At 39.3% G+C, this 17,876-nt stretch overlaps 1 protein-coding gene across 2 annotated transcripts; it reads left to right on the top strand.

The window, feature by feature from the left end:
- The first annotated feature begins 4,668 nt into the window (after positions 1 to 4,668).
- On the top strand, positions 4,669 to 17,223 carry LOC133110571 (syntaxin-11-like). Of its 2 annotated transcripts, none has more exons than XM_061220782.1 (3): positions 4,669 to 4,855; positions 6,102 to 8,124; positions 14,677 to 17,223. In XM_061220782.1, the coding sequence occupies exon 3, from the start codon at positions 14,682 to 14,684 to the stop codon at positions 15,555 to 15,557; it is 876 nt and encodes a 291-aa protein (XP_061076766.1). In that variant the 5' UTR covers positions 4,669 to 4,855; positions 6,102 to 8,124; positions 14,677 to 14,681; the 3' UTR covers positions 15,558 to 17,223. The 2 variants fall into 2 exon arrangements, with proteins under 2 accessions (XP_061076766.1, XP_061076776.1); XM_061220792.1 differs by having other exon boundaries at positions 14,635 to 17,223.
- Positions 17,224 to 17,876: the final 653 nt, after the last annotated feature.

Below are 17,876 nucleotides of genomic sequence, written 5' to 3'. Positions count from 1 at the left end.
GCGCTCTGCCATGTTAGCATTACAACACCACAAATACAAAACTCCCTTCTTTCATTTCTCTAGGGGTTTTACCCCCTTCTTTTTAAAATTACATATCCCTAGTATGTAACCTATTTTTGAGCAATTTGTGTTTTGTCAGTGTCACACTTCCTCAGTGTCTGCCAAGCGCTGCAAAAATATCTCACGGTCCCGCATGTGGGTTTCCTCGTGAGGAGATGAGATAAGAAAATCATCAACATACGGAAGACTCTAGACTTTGGAATTGAGTCAACACATCAGCCAGTACTGGGTGAAACAATGCAAGCAAATTCCCACAAAGTCGGTGGTTGTGGTATAGCCACAATAAGATCCGCACAGCCGTTGGGCCCTTGAGCAAGGCCTTTAACCCTGCATTGCTCCAGGGGAGGATTGTCTCCTATTTAGTCTAATCAACTGTATGTCGCTTTGGATAAAAGCATCTGCCAAATGACATGTAATGTAATGCAATGTAGTGAAAGCAAACCACAGCTGGCTATCCAGCTACATCGCAACAGAGCATTGTCCTGACTTTGATTTCACTGAGGGAAGCTGGGTCCTATAATATATAATTACACACCGATAATGTAAACGTATTAATTTGATCCCTTTGCAGTCGTATATTGCCAGTATGGTGGTCTACGTAATTATAAAATTATATAGGGCCCTCTTGTGGCTGAGGCCTGAAGCTTCTGGGCCCTGTTTCACAAAGCAGAGTTGGGATAACTGCTCTGAGTAAACTCAATCCTTGTGAAATACCCCCGTTTTCAGAAATGGTCTATGCTGCTTTCCACTCAACTATCCCATTTCCGGAATGCAAGTGTAGTTTATGTGTGACCCTGAATACTCAGATATTACAATAGGATTTTAGAAAAGTCTTACATTTATGCTCAGTGACTTACGCATCAGGCTAGCCTACTTAAATTAAATAGGGCAGTCGTATCAATAAATAGGGCTCAGTGGAATGGAACACACCGTGGCGATGCAAGCCATGGTGAAAGGAACACAGGGGACTGAGGTGGCACGTGACAATGCCAGCTCCACTGTCTGGATGAACTTGTATGGTTACACATTGGGTTTTGACATTCAATTTGTCAGTACAATCCCGAGCCTTTACAGACAATCCTAAACCCTTGCTTAATTCGGGCTAGTTCATGTTTTGAACAAATTTTTTGTTTAAATGGAATAATTGCAGACTTTGACTCTTTTGGATTCGACTCCCCTCCTCTACTCCAGCTTTGTCGACAGCTGGTCGAGCAGAATGAATATCGATCACCTGTTACTGCTACTGTAATGCTGCACAGAGAAGGATATGGGTACACAAAATACTTCAGACTCATACCCGTTAAAAGAGACAAATTTTATTCATACTTTCATTTGAGTCAACATCAATTTGATGATATCCTGGCAATTGTCAGAGGACATCAGACCAAACAAACTTCAGAAACCCTACACCAACAGAAATAATACATGGCATTGTATCCCTAGCCTGCAATATGTACTCAGTGTGGACTTTATTAGGTAGACCTGCACACAAGCTTGTTCGTGCAAATATCAACCAATCATGTGGCAGCAAGAAGTTCAGCTGTTTTTCAGACCAAATGTCAGAATGGGGAAAAAATGTGGTCTAAGTGACTTTGACCCTGGAATGATTGTTGGTGTCAGACAGGGTGTTTTGAGTATCTCAGAAATGGCTGATCTCCTGAATCCAGTGAGCAGCAGTTCTGCAGGCAAAAACGTGTTGTTAATGACAGGTCAGAAGAGAGGGCTAGACTGGTCAAAACTGACAGGAAGGTGACAGTAATGGAAATAAACACACTTTACAAAAGATATGCAGAAGAACATCTCTGAACATAGAATGCATCAAACCTCTAAGTGGATAGGCTACTGCAGCAGAAGACCAATAAGTCAAAAAGTCTAATACATACCTAATAAAGTGTTCACTGAGTGTATAATACATTTTAAGGTTTTAGCTTGGAAAACGTACTCATGTGTACCCAAAGAGAACATTACTGTACTTTCAGGGTACATTTGGGAAGTGTGATCTTTGAAGAAAAAAATGTATATTATCACTGTATTTCTGAGAGTGCGCCAGCATTTTGTGTATGTCTTAGGTTAAATAATTTTTAAAAGATTAAATTCATGGCCTAATTATTATTATTATTATTATTATTACTATTATTATTATTATTATTATTAGCCTAGTGCAACTGTTCACACCTTAGTCACTCTAGAGTCATTCCAGGTGAAATAAACACAGAAAAATGGATTTTGACACCCACTCCCGTCTCCAATTATTCAGAAATCAGTTCTATACTTATAGAAGCCTGTATTATAAGCACTCCTCCTACATAATTTTGTCCAAAAAAATTTTATTCTCTAAGAAATTAGGCTAATTAGTAGCTCCCAAATTTAACACTTTCTTATGATTTAAATATAGTATATCTGTAAATTTAGTTCCCTACATCTCATTTGGACCACATGATACTGAGGCCTTTTTTATGTCACTCTTTTTTCATGAAATAGCAGTAACAGTACCATCTAGTGGCCATATATTGGTACTATCTCATAAATAAATGGGATATGAGATAAACAGTTTATCTGGACCCGGAAAGTGAATGATGACCAATTCCTGATGTGTGAAACATGATCGAGATTCACAGCTTATCTGGACAGGGGGAGTTAATAATGACAAATTCCTGATGTGTGAAATTATCAGGATGAATATTGGTCCAAATCATTGGGAACTATATTAACTGAATATTTTATGAATACTATGAAATGAAAGTTTTGTTTTGAAATTCTGTTTAATACAAATGCAAATACAATTAGTCTGTACGTGATCGAAAACAAACATCAACTAAATGGAACAGAGTTAAACATGAGACTTTTCTGCACATTTTAAAGTAAGATTGCTTTTTATTTTTATTTTTTACAGTTTATAAATCTACAAAAGGGAAAAGGCCCTGTGATAAAGTTTGGGAACCCCTTTGGATTGTTCTTTGTTGCTTTTTAAAAAGATGATTATTAAGGCCCAGACCCAGGTGATTTAATCGTTAGGGCTTCAATGAGTCAGGTGAGGATAATTCAAGGGCTGAACTTTTTATTCTGAAGTAACTCCATGCCTTCTAAAGTATCCAACTGCATTGGATCTTCTGTCTCGTGTTAACAACCATAGGTTCCTCTAAACCGTTATCCAAGGATTTCAGTATAAAGATAAAGGCAACAAAAACTCTCTTAATGTTTCAAACTATCTATTTCCACTGTCAGAAAATGGAAGATAAATGGAACTGTCGGAAGTCAAGGCAAGGTCTGGAAGACCAAGAATGATTTCAGACAGAATGGCCAGAGATCTGGTGAGAAATGCTTAGAAGAATCGACACATCACTGCAAAAGAGCTGCAAAAAAGATTAGCAGACACAGGCCTCGCTTTTCACAGGATAACAATACAAAGTACATTAAACAACAAAGACCTACATGGCAGAGTTTCCAGAAAGAAAAACCTCAACACAAAATTAAGCATCTTAAGTATGCAAAAGAAAACATAGAGAGGCCTGAAGCCTTTTGGAACAATGTGCTTTAGACTGACGAAACCAAAAACTTTTTGGCCACCACCAAGGTATGTTTGGAAAAAAGGGTGAAGCCTTTGTAGAGAAGAACACCTTGCCAACTGTTAAGCATGGATCTCCATTATGCTTTGGAGTTGTGTGGTAGCTGGGGGCACAGGAAATATTGTGCGAGTGGAAGGAAGAATGGATTCCACCAAATATCTCATTCTTGAGGCTAATATTCAAAAATCAGTCCAGACATTGAAGTTGAAGAGAGGTTGAATATTTTAGCAAGACAATGATCCAAAGCATACCTCTTATTGAAAGTCTATGGAGAGATTTCAAACATGCCATACATGCAGGCCAAAGAATATTTCTGAGCTTTCTGATTTCTGAGTGTTCTGCCAGGAAGAATTGGGAAGAATTCCAAAAGCGAGAATTGAAGGATTTTTACCATTGACCATAATCGAATGCTTTCCTTTTTATCATTTTACTGACCGAGTAGCCTACTGTTAAAAATCTAATTGTATGGGTGGGAGAGAGATTAGTCTCAATATTATAAAAAAATGTATGTAACATGATCTACAAATAAGAGACATATCACAAATGTGTTTTATAGATCCACACACAAATATACCTACAAATATATTTGAAGATTTGATAAGTTCTCTGAGCAAAAGCCAAATTTATTGTAAAACTTGAACGTGAACTGGAGAATGAACTGCAAATGCCAAAATATTCTTTGGGATTTTTAGTTGGTCTGCAGTCCTAAAACATGCAGCTCTCTCTTTGATTTCCCATCATCTGTCATTCAGTTTGCTAATGAGTTACTAAAAAATATACACACATATTAGGGACATTTTAAAGTTTATACTGTATCAGATGTTCCCTTGTGGCAGAATGCAAATCAACGTGCATTCCAGAGTTCTATGCCCAGGGTGACAGTGAAATGTTTTACATTTCTTTACTAACCAAACAAGAAAACCAAGGACTGTTTCCTCCTCTGAATGGTCCAATCTGGTCTTCCACACCCACAAAGGACAATAGGAAGTAACTTTCATGCTATCTGCATAGACAGAGAGATGCTTCTCCTGTATCAGGGAGCTGAGGCAGTGAGAATGGAGCACATCTCATATGAAGTGTAATCAGGTGTGAATTATTGATTTGTTCCTGGTATCTGACTACTGCTGGTAAAAGTTTCTGTTCATAGAATATACCATAAGTAATATATTTTTTTCCAGTTTTCTTTTTTTTTTTTTTGGTGCCCCAAGATTTTGGAATGCAATGCTATGGTAAGTTCCCAACGTGGACATAAGAATACAAAAATAAAAGTTTTAAATAATTTAGAAGACAGATGAATAAATATCACAGCATGGTTATTTTAACATGACAAAGAATGTAAGTGAGTAAGTGGATTTTAATGTAATTTTCTACATTTTATAATGCATGGAGTAAAGGAATATAGATACTATCAATAACATAATCATCTTATGTAATATTGCAGTTTAATACTAAATAAATGTGCTTTATGTTTTAATATTGGCACAAAAATGTACTATGTAAAACTGCATTAGTCATTTCCTCTTTCATGTGTGCTTTTGAAAACATTTGTAATAGTACATGACACCTTAGATATATATACACAGAGAAGTGCATGAGAAACAACACAAGTTGTTTTAGAGTAAAATGTGATGTATACTTGCAATCCTTGTAAATCACATTCTGCTACACATTATATTGACATATATAACCTTTAGTTTTCTCATGAGGGCTAACCACAGTTTAAAAAAAAAACTGGTTTGGTGAGTTTCATCACTTACTGTTTCACTGAACCAGAACAGGCTTACCCTGTTCCTGATTTCTCAGCCTTCAGCCAGATCACATAGAAAAGCTTGCAGTGCTTTATTTCCTTGTAAACAGGTATGGCAGGCACAAAAACCTTAAGGAGGTATGCAATGAAAAGCCTGTAATTTAAAAGAATACCAATTAGATTTATCTTTCCGGTTTGAATGTACTGTAGATATTAGATGTTTCCTCAGATTTCTTCAGAAGTTTTACATTGGGGACGTTTTAATGCCAAAGTCCTTTTTTTATAGTTTTGGTTTTAAAGCCTTTCCACCTTTCATGCAGTGATTAGAAATAATTGTAATGGATACATTACCAGTGATAAATTAATATTCCTACAGATTACTGTATAACGTATAATTATGCATAAAATATCATTAACCATTTACAAATTAATTTATGCCTGCCTGTAGGATGTAACATGTGGATATATCATCATTTTGTGGCTGAAAGTGACTTCAGGGCATAAAATGATATGCTAATATTACACTTTAAAAGAGAGATTCTTCATTGAAAAAGATAAATCAGCCAAACAGAAATATTAGTTGTTCCCATGTACTGAAGATGTCGTGTTGTGTCTAACGTCTAAAGGTATGCAGGGAAAGTGTAATAAAAAAATGCATGTGTAGTCATATGTTATTATTACCATGCACACCTTTTTTACTGTAGCCATCTGCAATCTTTCTGTTTCAGACGAAAAAGGCCTGACTGCATCCTGCAGGAGGAAGTGGGTGGAGTCTACTGTCTACTGTCCCCAGCACTGCAGCCCACGCCACCAGAGAACCTGTCATTGGAGGAGGTGGCCTCTGAACAACCATTACTAGGGTGTGGTGTTTAGAGGCTCAGAAACCTGACTTTTATTTGATGGATGAAGCATGAGGCCCAGCTTAGATGTGACTATGAACTGCTACGATACAATACCAACTACAATGAAATGGCCTATGAGGTGGACGGCAAGATTTTGTTCCTGGAGAAGATTGAGGTTGTGGATAGAGAGATAAGAAAACTGAGACCGACTGGATGTTCAAAAATGTTTTGAAAGGGGCCTTTGACGCTCTTTTCATGCTTATCTGGACTGAAAGCTGGCACAGAGGTGTGCATCTGGGACCTCAGAAAACTCTTGGAACAATCCAAACTGAATCAGGTTCTCAGTACGATATCCCCAGATCAGGAGTCAAGCTGGACACCATCAAGAAATTCAAGAACAAGCCTACAGAAACACAAATGCTATCTGTTTGCTTCACAAATTAGTGCAAAAAGAGAATGTGCTGTCCACACTCATTGTGAAAACACTCATTGTGAGAACGAGTGTGGGTACACATGTAACCAAATGAGCTAACTACACAGTGCGTCTACAAATCTTTAAAACTGGCTGGCAGGAAATCCTTTCCTTTTTTAAAATTCTCTAACAGCCAAAGAAGTAATAAGATATAGGGGCAGTTTTGCAGACACCGATTAAGCCTAGTGCTAGATTAAATTCTGGTTTGAATTCTATATACACTCAGTGAGCACATTAATAGGTATTAATTAGACTTATTTATTATTTATTTATTATCTCCTCTGACCTCTCATTAACAATGCGTTTCTGTTTCTGGATGGGGGTTTTTTCACACCATTCTCTGCAAACTATAAAGACTTGTGTGTGAAAATCCCAGGAGATCAGCAGGTTCTTAGATACTCAAACCTCCCTGTCTCGGCGACATGGCTCAGGCAGTAAGAGCAGTCGTCTGGCAGTCGGAGGGTTGCCGGTTCGATCCCCCTGCCCTGGCTGTGTCACAGTGTCCCTGAGCAAGACACCTAACCCCCAAGTGCTCCTGACGAGCTGGCACATGGCAGTCAATCGCCGGTGGTGTGTGAGTGTGTGTATGAATGGGTGAATGAGAAGCATCAATTGTACAGCGCTTTGGATAAAGGCGCTATATAAATGCCAACCATTTACCATTTACAACATTCATTCCACGGTCAAAGTCACTTAGATCATATTTCTCCCCCATTCTGACATTTGGTCTGAAAAACAGCTGAACCTATAGACCATAACTGCGTGGTCTTATGCATTAAGTTGTTTAATGCAAATATTTAATCAGCCAATCATGTGGCAGCAACTAAATGCATAAAATCATGCAGACCTGGGCAAGAGGTTCAGCTGTTTTTCAAACGAATCGGAATGGTGAAGAAATGTGATCGAAGTGACAGAAATTGTACCATTTACTTACAGAAATGACCATGATATCAGTAATTGTCACCGTCATATGCATCTAAACAAATATTTTGAAGAACATTGATCCACTGGCTTCGACCTGTTCATGGTTGCCAGGCCAGCGTTTGTCGAAGAGAGTTTTCCTGGTTTGCCAGTAATAGCACAGACCGTAACGTTGTCTTGACAAGCTAACGATTACAAGAAAATTGTTTCCTAACGCCAACATGTACGCGAATAGCATGCACAAAGCAGGTGTTTTTCGGCAACATTGTTCTGTGCCACCTGTGTCTCTGAATAAAAAGTTGACATGTCCTCTTCCGCATTATGTGTGGACGCACATGTAGTGTTACGGGCAGGCAGGAAGAACTTTATCTGCACCATTGGGGAACTCCACCCATGACTCAGTAGAAACATGACATTGGGGAGCGAAAGCGCATTTTAAGTTTGATTATGATTGTTTATCTCCGTGGTATTACCCTACATTTGCGTCGTTGAAGTGGCTACGGTGCATTAATTAAGGTATAGTAACTTTCTGTAGTCAAAATGTAATCTAAATGAAAGTGTGCGCAAACAGTCCTAGATTATTTATTGTAGGCTACATATTTGTAAGTGTGTCAGTTTCATCAAGGTTAATCATCGTCTCGTCGCGTAGCCATTTGAGTAGCTTTCAAATTATTCGTGGGCTATCTACTTATTTCAGTTGTGGATAGTGGCTCCACGCAATGGAAACATGTTATTTTACGTTCATGCCTTAAGATATCACTGTCCAATACTGAATACAGTTGATTCACATAATTATTGTTATTATTATTGTATTTTAATATGAAAATAACCCTGCGTGTTTGGATCTTAGACAATTGTCCAGAAGCTTGTTCCTCAAAGAATTGTGGATATGAACTTTTAACGTTTACAATAATCCAGCATTTTTGTAAAAGTGTTTAATATATGTACCTCTATGTTCTGGCATACAAAATTGCACTAACTATTTTTAAAGAAACGTTTGAAATGTACTTCCGACCAATTAGTAGGCTACAGTTGCAGTATCCGAGCCCGTTAACAGTGCTACTGCTTTGTATGTTATCCTATACATATTTTGGGGAAATTATATTGGATAGATATTTGTAAACCTTTATAAACGAGAAAAGTGAGCATGACGCCAACACAGAGAATGAAACAAATGAAACATTGACAGATGTGATTTTTAATGAGTTCCCGTCAGTTCCTGACGAACATGTTTGGCGGTGCAGCCTACTATCGTTTCTTCATAACACTGATACAGCTTTACACCTCAATACAGTTTCAGTTGTCTAAATTGTAAATAAAACAAAAACAAAGATGCAGAATAGGCCCGTCATGCATTTTTAAATAAACGAATCTCCACCTTTGAGAATGTGAGTTTCAAATCCCTGGAGGATGAGGATACTTCTGATACTTGATCCCACTAGAAGGGTGGATACACAATAGATCCAAAGGTGATGTAGGGACATGCGGGACAAAATAAAAATCTTTAAAAATTGATTTATCCAATGACAAATGATTGTTTTATCCATCCATCCCATCCATCCATTATCTGAACCCGCTTATCCTGAACAGGGTCGCAGGGTGGCTGGAGCCTATCCCAGCATACATTGGGCGAAAGGCAGGAATACACCCTGGACAGGTCGCCAGTCCATCGTTTTATCCAAAGATTGCAAATTAATAGGATCAAAAAACTTTCTGCCACAGTTCTTCTGCAGACTTTGATTGACTCCTTGCTTCTGATCCCAGACATCCTTGATCAAGTTTTATGTAAAAAGTAGTCAGTTACTTACAGTAATATGTTACTTTTTTTAGTTAAATACAAAAATGTCTTTTGGAAAATGAATATTTGGAAATCTCAAATGTGTTATTTTATACTAACACACACAAAAAAATTAACATATATATAATAAAGTGTAGGGTGCCTAAGACTTCTGCACAGTACTGTATATATGATATATACATCATATATTGTCATCATAAAACAATTAGATGTTTATGGACCAAGAAGAAACACAAATTGTTTGGCCATATTTAAGGGCACAGTCATGGACTGTGTTCTGCAGAACAAACTACAAGGTATGGAGCAATCCCTGCCATGGCACATAATACCAATATTTACAGGCTTGTTTCAATCTGAGAAGAAGAATAACATGAAGTGACTGGTTAAGTAACATGTGCATCAGAGCTGGTGAGAATGTGATTTTGGACAAAGAATGTGTATTATCATCACGATGTACCTGAGATTTATTACAATAAACAAGACTCTGACCTATAACTAAGCCTATTCAAGAATTTGCGGTCATGGATGTCTAACAAATTCGCTTAATATGATTCAAATGATTAATTAAATTAATTGCATTCTCACCAGCTCAGATGCATGTTACTTATCCAGTCATTTCATGTTAGTCTTCTTCTGAATTAATACAGAGAACACAAACTCGACATAACGAAATACACTCAAAATAACGACATAAGACAAATTATCTTTATTTAAATTAAATCTTTTAATAGACTTTAACAATAGACGAGTCAGACACAGGGATGTCACAATGTGACATGAGAAGAATGTTTACATGTAACATTTTAAAGAGCTTTTGGAAACTGTATGAATTAATTAATTGTCTTGCATCAATCAATGTGTCTAACTAAATACTAATACGAATATGTATGTCCAGCACCTACACAGTGGGTACAATATTATTATGTAAATGCACATTCTTTCAAACCATCTGTTTCAACATTACGTTAGCTAACTAACTAGATAAGTTAGCAATTTGCCTTTATAGATTTAGCTGATTTAGCTAGTAGTACACAAGGGCCATATTATAATGAAGAAATACTGCATATTTCTTGTCGACCTTACGTTCGTTAGCTTAATAACTGCAGTTTTCAAAGGAAATTTCCTGATACAAGAGAATTGTTGATTATTTGCATTCATTCACTCGCCAAGCAGCTAAAAACCTTTTGAAAAAAACTTGTAGGTAGAACATCAAGGGCGCAAGTAGATGGTTTAAGATGTGACATGATTTCATTGAGAGTCTTGTAGTCGATGGTGTTAAATTGCATCATAGTTTTTATATTAAAGGCAGCATAGTAGCTACAGGAATTATACCTACACAATACAAAGTTTCACAACCATACCAACTGTATGATACCTGATAACTGTATATCTGTGAAAATATGATGAAATACAGTCCCCAGTAGGAATGGGATGGTTACCGGTTTCACAATATATCTTGGTAATATTCACTGAAGATAATGACACCGTCACAGTGTTTCCTGAACAGTGTTCCTGATCTGTTGGACAGCTGTTTGGGGATTTTTCTTTATTATGTAGAAAATTCTCCTGTCAAAAGCCTTGGCTTGCCAGTCCCTCGTGATTAGTAAGCGCAGCAGTGCTCTTTTTCTTCTTAATTATGTTCCAAACAGTTGGTTTTGGTAAACCTAAGGTTTGGCCAATGTCTCTAACAGTTTAATGATGGATCCTTTGACTGTCATTGGCACAACATTGGTCCTTGTGTTGAGAAACATCAATAATAGTTTCTAAAAGTGATCGAAAGACAAGAGGAAAGACTGGGGGCTGAGAGCTTTCTTATATATCAGTTTCACCCTTCTTCCCTGTAATGACATGGTAATCCATGTGGTGAAACTTATGTAGGAATAGATCCCATGCATTTTCAAAATATGGCGGGTGGCCTTGAATATGAAGAATGCTACAGGTCCTGGAGCACCTGTTAAGATAGATGTGATCAACACCAGTACATAACAAGGTACTGTATTTTAATAACAAAACAATGTTATTTGTTTTGTTATTTAACAATAACAAAGCCCAATGAGCTTACAAGATTTGAATTTTCATTTAAAAATTAAACTTTTGAATGCAATTCACTTTGTCTGCTTATATAAGTACACATATCATATAATTAAATATTAAGTGCCTATAGACCAAGTGTAGACAGTTTAAAGCATTTTTAATCATTAAACAGGTGGTTTTAATGTTGTGGCTGACGTATGTAATGAAAGTGACCAGGATACTTAGTTGTATATTGTTTTTAACCCCAAAAATATGGATTGTTCTCTCATATTTTGACATAAATCCTCTGCTATATAAACACCCATCTGATGAAGAGGTGTTTCTACTTCCAACTTTATTTAATCTTTCCAGCCTTAAATAGCCAGCCATGTCACTGACTCTATACAGAGTGTAACATAATGAATTGCGTTACAGTGAGTGAAGAAACATCATGTCAAACTAATGCTATTCATTCCACTCACATGGTAACAGCTTAAAATAGGAAGACTGCATGGTAAAATTATGCAAAAACCATTGCTCTGTTTGCACAGTGCAACAGTTTCAAGTGTGGTATCTTTATAAGATCACAACCTGCTTTACATAAAGGAACGCTGGTACAGATATAAATGGACAGCTTTGGCATTGGACATGATAATGTTTGGAAAAAGCTATGGACTTGGAGGTGGTGGTAGGTTTTCTAAATTTTTTCTACATTTGATAGCGGTTTCTATATTTATTTAGATAAATGGGTGTTGGCTCATTTGGCCTGTTAGTGAATGTTATTCCCAAGTACCAAGGTCCACAATTCCTGGGTAAAGAAATGAAAGGATGATGGCACTTCCTGTAAAGTACAAGAAGAATAATCCCTGTAAAAAGATGTTCTGCTGCTGTTTCCCCTGCTGCAAGTAGCAAAAAGCATTATCAGACATACTTTCATTTTTAGTCATGCTCCTTTACTGTGCATCTAAAATGTTATATATAATGATTTCAAAAGGTTCACTGTTTTGGCCACCTGTTGCAGGACATATTTTATTTAGCAGATGCTTTTATCCAAAGCAACGTACAAAACTGTGCTTATCAAGGCCATACAACAAACAACCAAACACACCAGATAAAGTACAATTCATATAAGACTGGTTGTTAGACTATGAGCACAGACATTATAGGACCTAGAAATACAAATTCAGAAGTCCTAGGTTAAGGTTAAAAATACAAGCAATATCGGGGTAAAGTTATTCAGGTGGAAAAACAAGTCACAATAGGTCAGGGGACTCCTGCAGAGGAGTCAAGGTACAGTGTGAAGAGAGGAGTCTTCAAACAGTGGTGGAAAATCGGCAGCGAGTGAGCAGTTCTTAGGGGATGGGGAGGTCATTACACCACTGAGGAGCTAGAGTGGAGAAGCTCCGCAGTCAGGACAAGAGAGAGCCATTCACACGGCTGGCAGGATGAGCAAGCCAACCTGAGGCAGCAGAGCAGAGTGGTCGAGCTGGTGTGTATGGCTGAATTATGTCCTGTAGGTAGGGAGGGGCTGTCTTGTTGACTGTAGTATAGGCCAGAGTCAGAACTTTAAATCTGATCCTATAGCATGTGGGAGCCAATGGAGTGACTATAGCAGGGGTATGACGTGTGAGAATTTTGGAAGGTGAGTTGGGCCGCAGCGTTCTGGATGAGCTGTAGTAGCTGGATGGCGTAGGCTGGCAGACTTGCAAGCAGTGAGTTGCAGTAATCTAGTCGGGAGATTACCATAGCCTGGACGAGAAGCTGTGTGGAGTATGTGGTCAACTGTGATTGAATCCTCCTGATGTTGTATAGAAGGAACCTGTCGCAAGTACCATGGTCCACAATTCCTGGTGAAAGAAATGAAAGGATGATGGCACTGTTCTGTTTTTGTGGCAAATGTGGACTTGGTACAGTTGTGTGTGTCACGTTTCAGGTCTGTCTTGCCATGTTTTATGTTTATTCATGTTGTCTTAGTCACGTAGTGTCTTATCATGTATTATGTTAGTCTAGGTTCGTCATGTTGTTTAGTTTATTTCTGGTTACGATTTATTTTCTCGTCATGTCTAGTTATGTTTTGTTACGATTATATTACCTTGTTATGTTTAGTGGTTATCGTCTTAGTTTCGCTTTGTGTTATGTTTTGATTTATGTGTATTGTTACGTTAACTGGTCGTTGTCTATGCATACAGTTTTACGTGTCTTTCCGCAAACCTTGCGTTCCGCCTTTTCTCTCTCTCTCTTTCTGTCATTCACTCCCTAATTGTTTCCATTTGTCTATTTACTAAAACTACTAACGCTAGATCAGGATTGGGTAGAAACTAACAAACTAATCATGTGTTCATGTTACCTTATGTTTCTCGTGCATGTCATTTACTAATTTACTACTACACATTTACTGTCTACACCTGTCTACACCCGCATTTATAGCCCAGTCGCGCTACTGTTCACTGCGAAATTGTCTGCTTCTAGTTTACTACGCAACTCTTGAGCATTATTTACTGTTTGATTACACGTTACGATCCAAGCCTGTTACCGACCATTGATTATTGATTTCTGTTTTGTGACCATCGTTTGTTTTTGACCACGTCCTCGCCTACCGTTTTTGTACTTCTGCTTCGCTGATTGTTTCATGGTTTCGACTCCCGCTTCGCCCACGACTACGCCTCTGCCTGCCGTCCGCCTGTTCATCTGCCCCGCTGACAGCTCTCCTGCTACCAGACCTCCCTGCACGTCTACCGACTACGAGCTTGCCTCTTCCCTCGGCACCGTGCTTCTTGTTTGTTTACTATTTGTTTGGCTGGATCTACGTGTATGGACTTTGCTTGTTTTGACTACGCTCCTGGGATTCGTCTCGAATAAAGCCCTGAGGGGTCTTTATATAACTATTGTTTCTGAGTCGTGCATTTTGGGTCCAACCCCCACGCACCCGTCTCAGTGTGTTTATGTATTATAGCCAGCACATAGCTCATTGATGAATTTTAACCACGTGTCAGATTCAGATGTCATAGAATGTGTCATGAAATCTGAATGAAGCAAATGTAATCAAAAATATTTGAAGATGCTGGTAATGCTAGTATTAGTTGTTTAACTCAGTTATTATTTAGTGTTTATGCTTAATTATTAGAACTGGTTTTAAAAATGCAGGATTCCTGGAAGAAGGCAAAGAGGATGTAAAAATACACTGTGGTTAGTACTACTTTCCTTCATTCCCTCAGGGTTGCAGATAAAGTTGCAGCTGTTTTTCCCCTGCATTGCAGACAGAATGCGAGACAGGCTGAGTGATCTGCGGGCCGTGGCCCAGGCCTCCACTGGAGAGAATGCAGACTCTGCAGGCCATGGGGAGGAAGATGGCAAACTTGAGCAGGAGGCCGTGGTTTTCCAGGGCGAGGGAATCATGGACGACGTGTTCCGGGAGGCGCAAGCTATACGGAAAGAGATCGCCCTACTAAAGATAGATATTAAACGGCTGGGCAAGCAGAACACACGCTTCATCACCTCTGTACGCCGCATCAGCAGCATAAAGCGTAACTTCAATTCCATTGCCCGCGACATCAAGACCAGGGGGGAGGGCATCCACAAGAGGCTACAGAAGTTGGGGGCCCTGAGGAAGGAATTGGAAGAAGACAACGGCCCCAGCACAGCCCTGGTACGCATGGTCCGTTCCCAGTTCGTGTCACTTACCTGTGCCTTCCACGACACGATGAGTGACTACAACCGGGCCGAGGAGGTCCAGCGTGAGAACTGCAAGAACCGCATCCAGAGACAAGTGGGCATCATGGGCCGAGAGGTAACAGGTGAGCAAATTGAAGAAATGATTGAGACGGGCAAGTGGAACGTCTTCTCAGAGAACCTGCTCACTGATGGGAGGACGGCACGCTCCGCACTTACCGAGATCGAGAACCGCCACAAAGAGATCCTGGAGCTGGAGAGCCGAATCAGGGACATCCACGACCTGTTCCTGCAGCTGGCCCTACTGGTGGAGGAGCAGGGCTCCATGCTGGAGAACATCGAGGCCAACGTCTGCTCCACCCAAGACTATGTGATGGAGGCCACATCGCAGATTAAGCAGGCTGTAAAATACAAGAAGAATAATCCCTGTAAAAAGATGTTCTGCTGCTGTTTCCCCTGCTGCAAGTAGCAAAAAGCATTATCAGACATACTTTTCATTTTTAGTCATGCTCCTTTACTGTGCATCTAAAATGTTATATATAATGATTTCAAAAGGTTCATTGTTTTGGCCACCTGTTGCAGGACATACTTTATTTAGCAGATGCTTTTATCCAAAGCAACGTATAAAACTGTGCTTATCAAGGCCATACAACAAACAACCAAACACACCAGATAAAGTACAATTCATATAAGACTGGTTGTTAGACTATGAACACAGAAATTATAGGACCTAGAAATACAAATTCAGAAGTCCTAGGTTAAGGTTAAAAATACAAGCGATATCGGGGTAAAGTTATTCAGGTGGAAAAACAAGTCACAATAGGTCAGGGGACTCCTGCAGAGGAGTCAAGGTACAGTGTGAAGAGAGGAGTCTTCAAACAGTGGTGGAAAATCGGCAGCGAGTGAGCAGTTCTTAGGGGATGGGGAGGTCATTACACCACTGAGGAGCTAGAGTGGAGAAGCTCCGCAGTCAGGACAAGAGAGAGCCATTCACACGGCTGGCAGGATGAGCAAGCCAACCTGAGGCAGCAGAGCAGAGTGGTCGAGCTGGTGTGTATGGCTGAATTATGTCCTGTAGGTAGGGAGGGGCTGTCTTGTTGACTGTAGTATAGGCCAGAGTCAGAACTTTAAATCTGATCCTACAGCATGTGGGAGCCAATGGAGTGACTATAGCAGGGGTATGACGTGTGAGAATTTTGGAAGGTGAGTTGGGCCGCAGCGTTCTGGATGAGCTGTAGCAGCTGGATGGCGTAGGCTGGCAGACTTGCAAGCAGTGAGTTGCAGTAATCTAGTTGGGAGATTACCATAGCCTGGACGAGAAGCTGTGTGGAGTATGTGGTCAACTGTGATTGAATCCTCCTGATGTTGTATAGAAGGAACCTGAAGGACTGTAGTGTTATATTATCAAGGCAGGCAGATATTTTCTCATTGACCTATGTGGCAGAGGGAGAGAAAGAGAGGAAAGGTTTAGTATCATCAGCATAACAGTGATGCGAAAGGCCACTCCCAGGTCAGTGCAGCAGTGGGTGGGCTTTGGAGAGTAAGTGGCATCACCGGATGAGTGAAGGAGTTCCAGGTACCAGCCGCCCTCCCTTCATAGTGAGCCAGGAAGTCATCTGCAGAGAGGGGACAGGGGGAGGGAGAGTAGGTGGAGAAGAGCTTATGGGGAAAACCCTGCTGATTTTTTAGAGGCAATAGAAAACCTTTCCATCAGTGATTTTTTGTTTTGTTTTTACAGTAGATAAATGTAGTCACATGGCTTCATTTGGAGATAGGATGGAGGGAAAATGTCTTATGACTTGGTGTCAAATGTGCTTCTATGTAAATATGCTTGAAGCAATGTGCTATATCATTCACCTTTTAATATTGGCAGTAATGTTTAGCTGGTATAGTCATTTCATGCTTTATGTACTGTGGAAGTACTTGACCTGTTGTACCTGTTGTTTTGAAACTGTCATGGTACATGTTGTGGGGCTATGTTTCTGCCCTAAGTACACTTGTTACTGTTTTTTTGTTCATTGTTTGACCAACAGATACAACAATGACCTTTGGAGTTGTAATTTCATAATTTAATAAGGAATATTCTGGGAGGATAGTGTTGTGACATTGTTTAGACATTAAAGTCCAACTTGAAATACTGTAGTCTGGTTATCTTGATTGTGAAACAAAGTTTCAGTGCTTAATTGCACCACTGCTGCTTCCTTTGTAAAAAAAATCTATAGGGGAAGCAGAACCTGAACCATCACCACTTTAACCACAGGCTTCGGCCTGTAGTGATGCACAGAAGTTGCAATGTGTGAAGCATCACTTCCCATTTCAGATTCCATACAGTATGACTGGGTAATGTCTGCTACATTTGATAATATTTTTAATGGGTACCGGGTATCTTCTGATACAGCACAGTATAAAGGGGACTGTAAACTATACCAGAATCAGCTTAGTATTGCTGTGACAAAATATCAAACTTACTGATGCTCTCATCATTTTCTGATGTGTTAACAGCCAATGTTCACCTGAAAACCAGTTGAAACATAAATGAGGCACTGTACCAAGGGATGGGGAAGTAAACAAATGATTTAGCTGTTTCTCAGAAAGTGCAACTTGCTGTTGTTCATGGATCACAGCCGTTCACACTACACATCTGTGTGGCCGTGTTGAAAATAGATATAGAACGACTAGTGTAGACTTCCTCAAATACTATATTTGTCACGCGGCTTCACAAACCATACATAAGCAAATGTCGTACATCATACATCACACCTTCAGACATAACACCTTTTTATGAAAT

This window comes from Conger conger, chromosome 1 (assembly GCF_963514075.1).
Source record: "Conger conger chromosome 1, fConCon1.1, whole genome shotgun sequence".
Taxonomy (NCBI): Eukaryota; Metazoa; Chordata; class Actinopteri; order Anguilliformes; family Congridae; genus Conger; species Conger conger.
Note: the sequence above shows the minus strand (reverse complement) of the source record. Positions and strands in the feature narration are given on the sequence as shown.